General features: G+C 36.5%; 3 protein-coding genes across 6 annotated transcripts in view; all 3 read right to left on the bottom strand.

The window, feature by feature from the left end:
- The window catches only part of LOC120334833 (uncharacterized), a 69,391-nt gene extending 67,998 nt beyond the window's left edge, over positions 1 to 1,393 (bottom strand). The window contains exon 1 of the mRNA XM_078113340.1: positions 1,375 to 1,393. The gene's annotated coding sequence lies outside the window, so the exon portion shown is untranslated. The remainder of the gene's footprint in view (positions 1 to 1,374) is intronic.
- Positions 1,394 to 3,742: 2,349 nt separating this feature from the next.
- Positions 3,743 to 13,303, bottom strand: LOC120334866 (uncharacterized). The gene is made up of 7 exons (XM_039402381.2): positions 12,937 to 13,303; positions 10,281 to 10,355; positions 9,295 to 9,429; positions 8,333 to 8,773; positions 7,113 to 7,574; positions 6,568 to 6,675; positions 3,743 to 6,254 (listed from the first exon to the last, which is right to left on the bottom strand). Exons 1-7 carry the CDS (start codon positions 12,997 to 12,999, stop codon positions 5,523 to 5,525), a joined length of 2,016 nt encoding a protein of 671 aa, XP_039258315.2. The 5' UTR covers positions 13,000 to 13,303; the 3' UTR covers positions 3,743 to 5,522.
- An 865-nt stretch (positions 13,304 to 14,168) lies between these two features.
- The window catches only part of LOC120334853 (AP-3 complex subunit delta-1-like), a 43,788-nt gene continuing 41,674 nt past the window's right edge, over positions 14,169 to 16,282 (bottom strand). For all 4 annotated transcript variants that reach the window (XM_078113329.1, XM_078113331.1, XM_078113330.1 and 1 more), the window contains one exon: positions 14,169 to 16,027. In XM_078113329.1, the coding sequence (XP_077969455.1) occupies positions 15,941 to 16,027 (87 nt within the window). In that variant the 3' untranslated portion in view covers positions 14,169 to 15,940. The remainder of the gene's footprint in view (positions 16,028 to 16,282) is intronic.

The following is a 16,282-nucleotide window of genomic DNA, read 5'->3' as shown; positions in this document are numbered from 1 at the left end:
GTTGGGATCTTTGTGCAAAGCAAGCACCACTGTATAGAGTTCCGGTTATCGACGCGTATTTTTCTTAAGGCAGTCTTATATTTTTTGCGTACCAGGATAAGAATTGTCACTATACTGTCAACTAACGAATTTATGTATATGATCAGTAATCAGTTTATTTGATGCTCCCGAAGTATTCGTACCAAGATGGCACACAACCTGAACATAGTATGTGTACCAGGTCAGGGTTGTTCAGGTTGTGCGTCATTCTGGTACGAATACGTCCGGAGCGCCGTTCATTTTACACATACCGAAAATACACATTGTACGTACAGAATTAAGAAAGATAAAAAAAATGCATTTTAGTGTGAAGGTATACTCAATGAATCAGTAATAGTTATCGAGCAGCATCACCTATACGAAATATGTATAACGGCTTTCCAATACTCGTAAAGATTTAGTCGTCATTACGGTATCCATTTCTCCAACTAAAATCGTATTCTTTTGCGTTCAATGGCCTTTCGTTTCAGGCGCACGTTGATCTCAGAATCCACCCAGTATAATCACTGGGTATGGCGGACTAGTGCGAAGTTATTACTAATAATCAACCAGCGGATGGACGAGTATTTAGGTATTACTTATATATTTTGTTATTTAACTAACGAACCGCAGATTCGCGCACCGACCTGACAAGATAACCAAAACAACAACACGCTAATCTAATGTACAGGAAGCAGTATATTCATTGGTGCCTTTGCAATCGCGTTTTTGGTGTTCCATAAACGCAGGGTAATAATTACGATGATAAGCGTTGGCTACGCTCTTGCTTTTGCACCACGGAATGATTACTGAATGCGAGTTATCCAATTTGAAGGCAAATGACGATTGTTGGATTCTTCATCGTCACATGGTGGTTTACTGTATTCCCCGGTATGAAAGACCAATTAGCCACACACTGGTTTGTCCTTACCGGTACTGGTAACAGGGTGAGACGCCATAGGTCGTCATGTTGTTAGTTAGTTTTTTCTGATTGGTATTCCGCTATCGCGAGCAGAATATCAGAATCCTATTTCATGAAAATAGAATTTCAGATATTGTGCAAAACGCCGGAAAGGCAGCGCATTTGAACCAACTTGAACCAGTTTTGCCTAAATTGCCACGCTGTCCCTCCTCTCTAAACTGGTCATTATGCAACAATAACTGGCAGAATATATAACTGCCACTTGCATTAAACAAATATACACACTGAACACTTCAAGTCTGATATTACTGATTGTAAACTATAACTGCGTTCCGAGAAGCAATATCCGTCACTACGCAGTACGCAGGAATCTTCGATCAATCATTTTATTTTGGAGAGTCTCAAAATAAGTATATATAATAACACGCACTTACCGATGAAGTCGACATGGATATCCATCTTTATAGATCTTGCTGATTAGGCCGGCTTCTCTATGCTCAATACGTGTGGAAAATCCAAACATTTCGGCGGACTGCAGAAACCTGCGACCCAACAAAACCCCAATTTGCTTCACCATTGCCCTAACCGCAAACGCTCAGCAGCGCAATGGAGGAGCGTTCGTGTTACGTAATAATACGGCGCTAAATGTCATTGTGACGGAATTCAGATGTAAGATTGCTCTTTCGCCTCGCGGAAAAAAAACGTTAAGCATGAAACATATGCTGTATAGGTTATATGGCAAGAGAGTTCGATCATTCAGATATGGTCATGGACAAGTCAAATCAAAATCAAAAAACATAACCTGATCCTATTCCAGGATCAGTTCGAAATGTACTGGTTCAGGCAATGGCATTCTACCACAGCTTATGGCGACTATGGTGGCCCATCGTTGTCACGCTTAAAATTGAAAAAAAAATTAAAAAAAAAATAAAAAACTTAAAATAAAATTAGAATAAAAAAATAGTTATGAAAAAACATTAAAAAAAAAATTAAAATGAAATGCAAAAAAAAAAAAAAATTAAAAATAAAAACGAAGATAAAATAAGAAAGAAATTATAAAAAAAAAAAAAATTAAAAAAAAAACGTAAATAAAAAAAAAATACAAAGGTTGACAACGATGGGCCGCCTCGTGGCCCATCGTTGTCACGCGTTTTTATTTTGAGAAAATTTGCTTCGGCTTGGGACCAACGTTGTCATGCATAATCCTACGCGCACAAACTGTGTTTCGTGGGTTTCTACCTCACTACTGATTTTTTTGAGCAATATTCAATAAATTCAAAACGAAAATGTTCTATAAATTCTCCATGCTACAAGTTCAACTAGAAGTAATATATTTATAATAATGATAAGAGAATATAGAATTGAGCAGTGGTTAGCAGTGGTTCTCAACCGGGCTCCCGTAGAGGGCCACAGAGAAGTTGAAGGGGGCCACCATGCCAGGCGCAAAACGGATTTTATGTTTCATTTGAAAAAAATCCTGTTTTTCCTAGTTTAATTGCTTGATAAGGGTATTTCACAGGGTGTTTTCACTTTATTGAGCATGAATTGTTTGAACACAATGGGATTAGAAATCTACCAATCAACGTAACACTACTGGATGATAAATGATAAACAAGGGGGTCATAAGTGCTAAACGCCTCCAGAAGGACCACACTGCTCTAAAGTATTCATACTTTGGTTTCCCGCAAAGATTTTGGCAAAATTTTTATGTTTTGTGGTGATATTGTGGGAACTAATTTCTGTTTACCACATGACCTCTAGGTTGATATCGCTATCACAATAGCAGCAGTGAGTACAGCTCGCGCTGAGAGTGAGAAAGTCCGAGGCATGAGGTTACGCTGAAACTTAGTTAATCGATATGTCACAATAACAACACAAAGAAGCGCGAATACGTGTTGCGTATAATAATAAACATGGTCCCTTGTTTCCACGGAAGCTTTGTACGCAAACATGAACGTGCATCCATGTTTCTAAAACAAAATAAGCACGCAACTCAAAAATAATCACTTTTCTTAGAAATAAGCACATCGTTACTTTATAATACACGGGCTAGAAAATAAGCACAAATCTTAGAAATAAGCACGATATGGCAACCTTGCCTATAATTGATTCCGTAACTGAACTCATAGCTGTTTTCCTATTAGTTTTGACCTGGACTGCTTCAAGTTTCGCGTCGATCAGTATATTGTATACTGTATACGTTATTGCTGCAATGCTTGTTTTTGGTGACCGTACATTTGAACCCATGTGTATATCCGCGGGTTCAATCTATATGCGGGTGCTAAAACCCATGGGTTAGGGTCAAAATTTCCGTAAAACAAAAAAAAATCCCATAGGTGCCATAGTATGCAGGACAATTGTCGTGGGTTCAAATGTAATGGAACCCTTGTTTTTTTGTTGACGAAACAGTGAGCATATCTCTCTCTATTTTAGGCCGGTAATGCATCGCTACAAATCTATACGATCAAAGTAGCTCTTGACCCTTTGTAACTTTGCTCAAAGATTAACCTCCTTTGCTTTCTGCTTGAGTATGCGTAACTTTGCTCACGAGTTTCCTTTACTTTACAGTGAGTGCGAGTGGAACTGCCTTGAGCAAATTTATAAATTATATGCTATTTGCAGAGATCCTCTTCTTTTCTCAAACTATATTTCGATAAATATCTTAAACCCTCGTTAATTATAAAAAAAAAACTTCAATGTCTGCCTCATTATTCAATTCGTTTCATAATGACCAGTTATTTCAATGATTTACTTGGCGGAAAGGTGCATTTTTTCCCTCCTCAACATGTACACACTCCAATATAAGTTTGAATATTTTTAATGAATGGTTTTTATGTACCTGCATCAGCATAAAGACACGTTTTGAGTAAAGTAGAAAGAAATAAATAGAAGACAAAAATATCACTGCGATCTCCGACTTTAGCAGAGGTGGACAAAGTAAAAAAGTTGGTAAAATTTACCAAATTTTTGCAGTTAACTAGCATTTTTATTGATGGCTAGCTTTTGCATGCACAATTGTACAAAATGAGGATGGCTAACTCAGGACATCACATTTTTGCATTATGATGCCACGTTTGTATTATAACACCACTTTTCGTAAATTTTGACTTATACAACTTCGCATATTGTACACAAGTATCATGGTCAGAGATGTGGGACCGTAATTCTCAAACTGCCAGGGGTTGGAATCAACCCGGAGTCGCGAATCGATTGTATATTTTCCCACGGTAGCCGATAAGAAAAACTACCAACATGAAGTGAAATTTTCCCTGATTATCCTATATATACTTTTTGCAAAATCTGGTTTTGAAGTATTATGACAGAGTCTGTGAGGTCAGATATGAGCATATTAACACTTGAGTCTGATTTCTCAAAATCCCAGGAGTGCGAATTCTTCATCTGAGTTGCAAAATTTCCAATGGAATAAAAAAAGTCAAAATTTTCCATAGAAGCTCAAAAAGCATGTTCACTAAGCACCCTATTATTCTATCAAAGAAGTTTTGCATATGACATAGTTTTTGTTATTCTTGCAGTCTTGAAGACAAAATTTCTGGCTAATCGGGATCCAGAGCCGAAATATTTCTAATCCAAAATAGGGAGTTGGTTGTAAATTTTCTCACAGTTTAATGTCATACTTTTTTTCATAACTTTTTTATAATTACATTGTCTCCCCTCAATCAGGCATATTTAATACTGGTAACTTTTGCATTCGAATAAAATAACATTGATTTGATATGTGAATTCCATACACTGAAACATAACACTAGATTGACTAGAATCAAGAATTCGGATACAATGGAAAAGCACAATTGTAAACGGAGCCTGGACAAAGAAAAATATTCCAATCTCACTGCTGCATATATGGGATTATTATGGGTTATATATAGTCGATCAGTTTAGTTTGGAAATGCAGGAGATAAGATAAATTATGTTTGAGTGTCCCACTCCCACAGTTGTCTGAAATGAAATGGTGGATTTTTGGTTACGCAGCAAAACTTCAAGTTCTCGAAATGATAATTCAAATTGAAACTAATCCGAATTATTCCTAAATGCAGGGAATCAAACTTTCAATTCGGTTTAGACAACCATTCATTCTATTTATACATTGTCAAGACCAGTTTTAATCTCTTGAGGCACATCCTTCATTAGCAGAAGATATTTGCTCACTTGACAACTTTAAAAAACAATTCGACAAATAGGTGACTAAATAGGTCGGTTGAAGATTTTGAGTTAGAGCTTTCCTTCATAATCAACATGAAATTATTCCGTTAGGCAAGTCAATTTCTCATAAGATACTGCTGATTCACTCTGTCAAGTCGAATTGACTATAATAATATTCAGAAACATCAGAATTTACAAATAAGCAAGCATAATTCAGAATTGACCATGTTTTTCCTACAGAATGGATCCAATTTAGTATAGCCAAAATAAAATTGGCGCATTTGGTTGGTGAGTTGCATTTTTTGATCATCAACCATAAAATTTGTGATCATTGGACCTTGACATTCGAGGTCACTCAACCGTAACATTTCAGGCCGTTCAGCCGTGACATCTGAGGTCATTCAGCCATATCAGGGGGACTCTAGTCCAATTCGACATAAGGCAATATTTGTAAAGGTAGTTTTTCATCCTCCCCGGGGAGTGGCTCTGATTTCATGTGGTTACGAACACAAAAAGACTCCATCCAGTCATACCATGACCCGTTGTTACCACGACAACCAGTCACGCCTGGTTGTTTACAGATACGAGAATGTGTCGGCTCGTACTTTTCGCTAATAGTAATAGAATTGCAAAATGTTTTTTCTAAGTTGTGCTCGGAGTCCGAACTTGTAGAATCAGAGTCAATGTTCTCGACAAGATTCGAAAGCGGAAACATTGACGTCAACTCAATATCACCAGTTTCTTTTCGTCGTGTTTTCCGTTTCCGAAATTCGCGTCGAGTTTCGTAAAAATTAGCTGAGCAATCGCCGGCACAGCTTTTAAATGAAGTACTATTATAATCACCCAATATAGAAACAGTGGGAGAAATTCTTGTAGGTATCTCGTTGCTTTCAACTAACTCTTCAGGAACACTTGGATCCTTTTTCTCAATTTTTGTTGAAACTTTTTGGACTTGTTTTATTTTTACTTCAGTTGATTGTCTGTCGCTTGGCGAAATGTTATTTCGATTAATTTCTGTTTTTGTTTTTACGTGTAAATTAAAGTCTTTTCCGTTTTTAAAAATGCTGGATTGTTTTGGTGAAACTTTGATTGCTTTTTTCTTGATTTCTCTCTCTGAAGACGACGACCGGTGATCAGAAACGTCGCTGGGAACCTTAAAATGCAAGAGGTATGGGAATGCCGATTCTGAATTCCTTCAGGGTCAAACCATTCAAACTCAGCAAAGCGAAAACATTTTTGAATAACGTCGAGTGTACTGGGAAAAACGGAGAGTTTTCTTGTGAAGGGAAAGTAAAAACGGTTCATGCCTAGCATTGTGGCCCCCTTGGAGGGCCACAGGGCCCCCGGTTGCGAACCACTGCAGTAAGTTACTGGAGTCCTTTAAATGAGATGACATACTCAACTACCTGTGATTGACTGGATTTGAGATGGCCTGTGACACAACTCAGGTTTCATGAACTGCTTACCTGTTGTAATTGCTTGGTCCTGTGATCATAGGTTAACGTCAATCTCCTTTCCTTGGGGCCTCTTGGTTTATCAGTGGACGGTGAGGTTTCTAACGACGCAGTTTCAACCTGATTAATAAAAAAAAATGATAATTGAATTGATGTTTCCCCAGGCACCGATTTCCTTGTTTATTTCCAAAACCATAGCCAATCAGCAGTAAGTCAACAGTGATGTAACAATTTCAAATTTTTCAATCGCTCAGACTGATATTCAAAGATGTAGCGTGGACAATTTTTTGAAGGGGGCGAAAAGCTAATTGAAAATAAAAATGTTTGATTGCTTTGATAGCAAATTTTGCTTGTTTTCAAAACTTCATTTATTTCATTATTTACGTCCCATCCACATATTATCAACATGTTTTTTGAATAAAACATACTTACTATGTGTTTTTGAAACGAGCGCAGGACTTGACAAATTTTTAAAAAGGGGGCACGGCTAAAAAAAAACCACTGTTTTGGGTGAAACACATTAAACAAAATATGAAGATTCAATAGAAGAAACAAACCTGCAGCTGTTCTCTCTTCCTTTTGCGATCCGAATTAACAATCGAAGACTCAGGTGAAATATTTTTTAAATCATTGCAACTTTTCGGCGCCGGAATCGTTTTATTCATTTTATCGGGCGATTTATATTTTGTCGATGAATTTTGCACAGTGACATTCGGTGATGATTTCGACGTTGTCATTTTTGTTTCAGTTTTATTATTATTATAAACATCGTCTTGTCTTGGAAGCCTCTCGGTGGCGCTAGAGATATTTAGAAGGGCCGGGGAAGAAGTTTTGTGAGGGCTTTTGTGAGTCTTTTTTACTTTTGTGCGATTTTTGCGAGATTCTTTTGAAGTTGGGGTCGGAATTCGTAAAGCAGGTTCAGTCTGTGATCGGTGGAGTGTGACAGGGTTGCTATTGGTTACAACGTCAACTTCTTCATCTTCTGTCAGGTTATTTGCAGATTGCGCTCCCGGGCGAGCCTGAAACAAATCGTAAAATGTTAATGCCAAGAATTAATAAAAATTAAAATATCAGTATCGAAAATGGCATCAGTATAAATCCTCGAAAACTGATTACCGTATTTTACCGGACCATGATGTTTAAATAATTTTTTTCTTAAAAATCAAATATGCGCCTTATAAGCCCAATGTATAGATCAAATATGGCTTCAAGCTTTATTGCATATACCGGTACTCAAAACTAGGGATGGGCAAAATCGAATATTTTTTTTCGAATCAAATAATTTGAATATTTTTAACGAATACCGAATAGTTGAAAATCGAATATTTTTTTTTATATGCGACAAGATTCCAGAACGTCGGAGATCGAAAATCCCTTTGGAAATTAGTAGAAAGATTGAAAAGATCGGCCACCAAGCGTTTTTTTGATGTTTAGTTTCATCATATCCGTGATAGTTTTTGCCATCGCGATCGTTCCGCAGCAACATCCTAAAGTTGGTAATTTATATTCCCACCATTTCTCGTTTTTAATTCCTGCGGGTCGGCAGACATCAAATTTTTATCCAGCAAAAGGCTCGAATGAGCACCGTATGCCGTCATTATACAAAAACATTTTGCCCCCCCCAAAATTTGCGGCTAGCTATGCTCTTGCTCGCATAGGGTAATCAGAGGTGCTATGGTGAACCTGTTCGTAACACTTGGCTCAATATACCAACCGCAGAGCTAGATTTAAGCTTTGGCAACTTAAAAATTTCCAATACATTGGTAATTATACCCACCTTACTAAATGTTAATTTAAGACCATTAGTCCCAACAGACATAAGGGCAGAGTCCTTGGTTTGCTTCTTTCCTGTTTTTTTGACCTCCGACCCTTGGTCTTTATGGGTCAATGAGCTCGGAATTATTGCATTTGATCCCCGACCTTTAGGAGTCACCATGTTTGATACTTTGACCTCCGAACTTTGAACTTTTGGGGTCGAAGGTCCATCAACAGCATCTTTCTTTCTGTGAGGTTTATTACTTTCAGAATGATCTCTCTTTTTTCGGGGCCTGTTCCCCCCACTTTCTATCGGGGTATTGGGCCGAGATCGTTGTGGGGGCAGTGCAGGAGTGCGAGGAGAGGGGTACGTTGGGATAGTGTTATAATCGTGGGGTTCAGGTGGGGAGGGACTTGAGCCAACACTGTTTGGGGTTTCTGGACGGAGTCTTGGCGGTTGTACCTGCGCAATAAAATAAAAAAATTGACTGTAAAATGTTAGGCTTACTAACTTGCTAAGGGATATTTTTAGCAAAATATATATATGACGATTGATTAAACAAAAATTAAAAATTAGCTTCGTATGTTGGTAAAGAAAGGTACAACAAAAAACACATGGAAGCCAATGCTGTCATTGCTGGTTGGTAAATATTAGGAATATTATGACCTCATAACCAGAGGCTGTGAAGTCTAATAAAAAAATTGCCACCAGCTCCAATAATAATGAAAACAACAAATATGTATTTTATTTCTGTTTCTATCGAAATCTTAAAATGGATCCCTCATGTGAAAGCCTGAAATTCTAACTCAACAGAGTTTGAAATTTCAATTCGAGACTTCCTGAATCGAGAAGATGATTGCAAAAGTGTTCCGAGTATTAGACCAGCAAGTTTCATGGGATTCAGTCCCTTTAGGGTTAATCATGATTCAATCTATAGATAAAAAATTAGATAAGAAAAGAGATAACACAAAATGCAAACTCACCACTGGAGGGCATTGTCGAGTTCCCTGTTCGATCATCTGCCTCCATGATTTGACAAGATTTTTTGCTCGTTTAGCGAGAGGACTGTTTCTTGCCGCTTTACGAATATTATTCACGTAAAGTCCAAGACGTGTGGCCTGGAATATGTCAAAAAGTTTTTCCAGAAACTTCATTTATACCTCATAGCTCTTTTCCATTACTGTTAACTGCTTTCAATTTCATGCAATTTTTTGTGTAATTTTACCACCATAATTTTATACAGTTTTACCTCTTAATTTTGCTAAGGGATGGGTCTACCTTACCAGATGTGAGCAGTGTTCCCTCTAAAGTGTGCGCGTGCATACAGCTTTCAGAGGCTGCGCACACGCATAGATTCACTGCACACAGACGTATTTCGATGTAATGTAACAATGTTCTCGGTTGGCAGGTTGAGAAAGTTTGTTGTTGGCCACCCATTACCCCTTTAGAACGCCAAATTTTCTTCATTGGTTTTTGCACAAATATTAGTCATTTCAAAAAAGTTGCGCACACACCGAAATTCCTGCGCACATATACTACAAAAAATTAGAGGGAACATTGGATGTAAGTAACTTTTTTTGAGCAAATTTAAAAAAAAAATGCGAGGGATTTGGTATTCATCATAAGGGAGAGAATTGGATGGTTCTGAAATATTCTTTATTAGTTTATGACACAAATATGATTATGGCATGATTTTGTATTGATGCCAGAGAAAAGAAAAGTTGGTAAAACAGCAAATGAAAGCATCTGGCCGGGCCTTTTTCAGAATACCTATAGCTTTTGCAAGATACTGTATATGACAGGTAGGAAGGAGCTTATGTTATTTGTCAAAATTATGCATTTTTAACCCGCTTGGTTAAAAGTACCAATATACACAAGTTTGGGAAAGCACTTTCAGAAATGTACAACACCGAATTCCATTGATATTATTTGAGGTAAATTTTTTCATGCAGCAAGGAGGGGAAAGTACCTCCAAGTCCTCCTTAGTTACCACAGATCTCTCGAGTATACCGATCGCCTCCTCAGCAACTCCCATGTCACGAACCTGTCAATCAAAGAAGAAGGATCATTGGAGAATCCAAGACATGTCTTGCGGTACAAGGATTATTTGGCATCAAGAAATTTCAGCCAAAAAATTCAGAAAAAAGTTTAAAAATATGACATTATCTAAGGCAGGCAAATTACGACCCACGAGCCAGGCCTGACCCACCGAAGTGTTTCATACAGTCCTCCTCTGTCTGCTGAAATTACGACTAAAGTTTTTACAAATTTAAATTTCATTGAAAATATCACAGAAGAAACATCATTACGATCATGATTGTTACAGTGTGCTTCTTATGATTATACAACTGTTAGCTTAGTTGTTGTGAATAAACAATTTTTATTCAAAGTTTTTCATATCGAGTTTTGAGCCTCCGACCCAGTAACCAAGTCTATTATCTATAACTCAGGAAAGTAATTGCCTCCCCCTGATCTAAAGAAGCAATTAAAACACATTTTAATGGAGGTTGGATTGAACTTTGGCTGGCTACTCGCTTTAAAACACATGTTACTAGCTTATTCAGACAATGGATATCACTGATCGCGTGAACATCCATTGCTGATGGTACTGTGTAAAGGCCTGTTGTAATTTTTTCATACGTTTCAAGATGTATAGGTTTAAATAAAATTTATTGGTTGCAATAGTTGCAAAAAAGTTACTTTACTTACATATATTAGAACTATAATCCCTTGCATTTAAGGGTTTTAGAGAATTTTATGATACACAGAGATGTTTATAACATGACCCAAATCATATATCTTCAAATCTGTTCAAATATCTATTCACTTGGACATCCCTTCTCTAATTTATTTCGGCGCTCCGGAAGTGTGTTTACCAATATGGAGGTAATTAATTTTGTTTGCCTACTTTACATCAAGTTGTATGAAGAGGCTGAAACTTATAGGCAGGGCTTATAGGCATCACTTGGCTAACACAGACATTCCCCGAACTCATAATAGAACTAGAATAAGAAATGCTGAATAAAATTATGGCCTAATACTAACCTGGTACACACACTACAGGAGTATATTTATTTCAACTTCATTAAAACTATAATCCCTTACATAAGGATTTAGATCATCACATCCTCGCATTACCATAATACCAAAGATTAATAGGGATTTCCTGATTTGTTATTGCTTATTTTATTGAAAAACTTTACATCATTGAAAGGGCATATCAATATGTAGATAGTGCTGTCAATGAATGCTTGATCGCTTTCTTTTCTATGATTTCACATGAACTTGACAAAAAAATTATTGAAACGTGACTTGGCAGCATGAATCAGCCTACTGGTCTCAAATTAGGTACTTTTTGTTTACGATTAGTAAATATGTTATCTAATATTTGCATTATCGCTAGAAAACATTTTGACAAGTCACAAGTTTCTTTATTACTTATCGATCTCGTTTCCTGGAAATCCCTTCTCATGTGCTCTCCTGGGGGGCCGAGGGCCAGAGGTTGGGAACCGCTGGTATAGATTCATCTACATAGAATGACTACAACTCGACATCAACTAACTGCCAGCGAGACATAACTCAGTGATTGACTAACTTTGGATTAGAATGACCTGTGACTTCAGGTTTGGGAACTTTTACTTAACACTAGTTTTTGTTCATCAATATTTATTTAGCAACAGATAATGAAGTATAAAAATGAATCAAGTGTTTGTATCGATACCAAATTAAATATTCTGAAATTTCCAATTCTTAATTTCGGGAATAATTTATATTAGTTTTTAACTGTCATTGAAAAAATTATAATTACGACAGTGACTAAAAAAAATTATTTAAACAATGTTTATTTACAACTTTTCTCTATTTCCCAATAAATACTCAATGGATATAAGTCAACCTCCACTGCTCTAAGCGTTCTTTATTAATGGTGGCCTGTTTTAAAATTTAGGCTATTCAATACACATATTAAAACATTTCAGAATGTAGTCCAGAATAGTAAATTGAACTGAGAGAGTTATATTGCTGTATTCTGGTACTGTTGATTTCATTCATTAAAGAGTTTTATTATTCAATTTCGAGTCTAATAGCAAGCTCATGATAAAATTTAATCAACTAAAACTTTGTGGGCTGGAACTATTCTTCTAATTCTGTAGTTGAAAGTTCCAAAATTATATTGGCCAGATAAACCATTTCACAGTTGCTTTGAGCAATCTCATATTTAATACAGTAATAACATCCTGAATACAGGAGCAGGCTGATCAAAAAACATACAGCCAGACAGCTGACCAACTATCTACTGCTTAGTTCGGCAGTACAACATTAGAAGTGTTGAACATAAGCAAGAAGAATGAACAAATCCATAGACATATTTCAGTAGCCTATTCACTGTCATAAATACGTTTTTCTTTGAATAAATGTAGCTCTGTTGTACTGTCTGTTGACCTGTATGTTTGAACAAAATATTCAGGACACGGTTGGTTATATTCACAGCACACAGACCAAGTCTTAGAAACTTCATTTAAGAAAACTACCATTTTCAGACAAGGAAAAGCAACATTAGAAAGCAGAACGGTTTTATTCCGACTATTTCACATGTCACAGAGTAAATAAATGCTTAAAAAACTCACAGTGCCATTGTCGTCTATCACTCGCTTTAATCGCTCCTTAATTTCAAGGATTGACGCGGGCATTTCGTATAAATATCCGAAATTTCATCAGTTCATTGCCTGCTTATGTCCTCACTCCTCCGACGACAGACATGTTGTAAGCAAAGTTGCATTATGGGTAACTAAGCTCACTAACTCATTTGCATATCCCACAAGATGTCGCTAGATGATTTTTCATACTTTTATCGTTAGGGGTACGGAAATTTGGGAGTTTCCCAGCTGAAACTTAACAATCGGGCAAACTAGGAGCTTATTTAGGGTTACTCAAATACACAAACCGGCTAATTAGTGCGGACAAATCGCGGTTTGAAAGCGCGACTTGCCAGCGCTCGAGCGTTGACACAGTTACTTATATACTCGGCAACCACCGACGACATTTTTTCTTCACACGTCTGGGCTTTTGTGTGCTCACAATGCGACAGCTTTCGCACCGCTTGGCGTTTCGCGAGCCGACGAAATGAGACGGGATGGAAACACGTGTGGCATTAAACGATAAGCGTGCGCTTTAACTGTGTTGCATGGGCGCTTATTTGTCAATAAATTTAACAACATATGTATAATGGATACGAAAGATGATAAACTATAACAATTATTGAATTACCTTTGTAACACAAATGTAAACTAATGCGTTCGTTTGGTCTCTTGATTACAAACAAATTTTGACGTTAATTTTAAATGTTATTCACTTTTATAGCTACCGGTATATCCTATTCATCAAGAAAGTTTCTGGCTTCAAATATGCGCTGTAAATTTATTATTCCATCAAACAAGGTTTTGTATATCTATCCCTTTTCTGTCTTTGATTATTATGAAGAATATTTCCATTATTTCAAATACCAACCCGATTTATACCTCTGCATCAAATGCGTAGCCAGAAATCTTTAAAGGTTTCTGGAATTTGTAATTGCCAAGTCAGACCGCAACAAATAGCCGGTCCGGCCGGCAAACGTTGGGTTTCAGGAGCCTAAGAGAGCGTTTTACGCCACGAAAAAGCTCCAAATCCTCATATTCCAATTATAAATTATTTCGACAGAATTTTCTCCATGTTACCTTTTTTCGCAATGCCATTTTCGCGATGCGTTTACTATGTTTTGTCAACACTAACACGATACACAATACAGAGACTACAGTTAAAGCAAGTCATCCATATAATCAGCCCCACTACCCCCATGATACAAAAACTCAGGCACAAGAATAAATGGCCCCATTTTTTATTTCATTTGTCTAATATATATGTAACAATACGGTCATATTTACTACAGCAATAATATATACAAATCACACACAAATTCAACAACACCAGACATAAACTTACAAATAATGAAATTCACTTCAGGACTGTAGGGTCAAAGTTGGTTTTACTATCGTCTTGAAATCAGGAGACTTATATTCCGAAGTCCCCAGATCTAGGAATTATTTTTGAACTACTCAATTCGAAATTTTAACTTTTCAACGTAAGCTAAAAACTTTCAAATGACATAGTTATATTTCTCTTCTCGGTCCAAATTTTGCTGCCTGATTTTGTACGCATAGATTTGGAGTAAAATTTTTCTAGATTTAGAATCCAATTTTGTGAACTATTGGAATTGGGAAGTTAACTATCTTTCAAGTCTTTTCAATGGAAATCAAATTAGCTTTAAACGAAATATTGTATAGATCAAAAATGGATGTGATTTTTTCAGAGCCCACAGCCCTGGTTTACAAAGAATGGATAACTTAGTATTTTATCGAACAGTTTTGAAATACAGTTTTCTAGACATCAGAACATGATTGGTCGATTGCCACTGTCACGCCCACTATTTTATGACTTGCATGAAATTTTCGTTCGTTGGGGTATAGGCTTAATTACATTATACGGCTAATTTCAGCGTTGATTTTGAAATAGCAAAGTATACATACATTCGGCGCATAATATTTCCCTATAAATAATTTAATTTTTCCAGATCTCAGGAACAATGAAGATTTTGGGAGATTGATATACCACTATGCGCTCTCTAAGTAAAAAAGAGTGCAATCATGTCCACATCCACACATTTCCTAAGGGGGGACCCCCTCCCCAAGAAAAAACTGAACCCATAGTATTTCTGAATTACTCCCATCAAAATATAAAAAAAATAATTCAACATTTTAACTTCTGTTTGTGTTTGATTTTACCCAGTAGTGAGATTCAGCCGGTTCGCACAGAACTGTTCTATAGAATGTTCTATAGAACTGTCTCGCAGAATTTTAGGAGATCAGCGAACCGGTTAGCATTACTGACAAAACATATAACAGAACCGGCCGAATAAGATGACTTTTGCGATGGAACCGGCTGACAAAAATTTGAATCCCACCACTGATTTTACTCAAAGTATCAGTAATTTGGGACACTTTGCACAAAATTTGTTTTCTCTGGCATATTTCCCAAATTTTGAAGTTTTTAGTTTTTTTGTGGGGGGGGGGGGGTCACCCTGAATTACAAGCATTTGGAGCTTTTTTCAGCTGTTAATATTTTTTTAAATATTGTATAAAATGTGCGATCAACATTGATTAGGTTTTTTAAATACATGGAAGATGTGCCATATGCCAGTACAATCATAAAGTAGCACAGGAATAAGATTTTTTTTCATACTTACACCAGTGTTTCTTATACTTTCAATGGAGAAAACATGTAACTCGAACAGCTATAAATTATTAAAGCCAAAAAAATAATAGCAGGCTAAAATATTTTTCCCAGTATCAACGTTTCAAGAGGGTGAAATATGTGTAATTTTTAAAAATACAACCTATTTTATAATGTATTGGTCAGCATTCTTTTCTATCATCTATCAAAAATGAGCTCTTTCAATATCTTAAATTCGAATGTATTCAATACAGAAAATTATTTGGCTTTAGTTATTGTTGTCCAATACATCCCAAAATATCACTGTTATTTTTATAGCAGTGTTCCCTATATGAGTTTATTAAGCTTGAAGGAGTCCAGTGTTCACTTGAAGATTTCTTTAACTTCGTCAAGAATGTTTGAAAGTAGAGAAGAGTCTGTTGACTTGCCATCGACGGATATTCCATTAGGCTGAAAATGAGATATATAGTTTATATTGGAGAGAGGAAAGTGATGGAATGATTAAAGACACAACTAGTTAATGCATTGGATAAGGGCTGTGCAACCTGCGGCCGGCAGTAGTGCCAATTTTTAGCGATGAGTTTTTAATTCAATTTTGCACGTACGAGTAATTCCAATCTCTTTCCGTAGCAAAGTACAATTTATTATCTATGCCCACGACTTTACAATGCATCAAAAGCTAGCTAGCTTGTGCGAAATTTGTGT

The sequence above is a fragment of the Styela clava genome, chromosome 1 (genome assembly GCF_964204865.1).
Source record: "Styela clava chromosome 1, kaStyClav1.hap1.2, whole genome shotgun sequence".
In the NCBI taxonomy this organism is placed as follows: domain Eukaryota; kingdom Metazoa; phylum Chordata; class Ascidiacea; order Stolidobranchia; family Styelidae; genus Styela; species Styela clava.
This window is presented reverse-complemented; position numbering and strand designations above follow the sequence as displayed.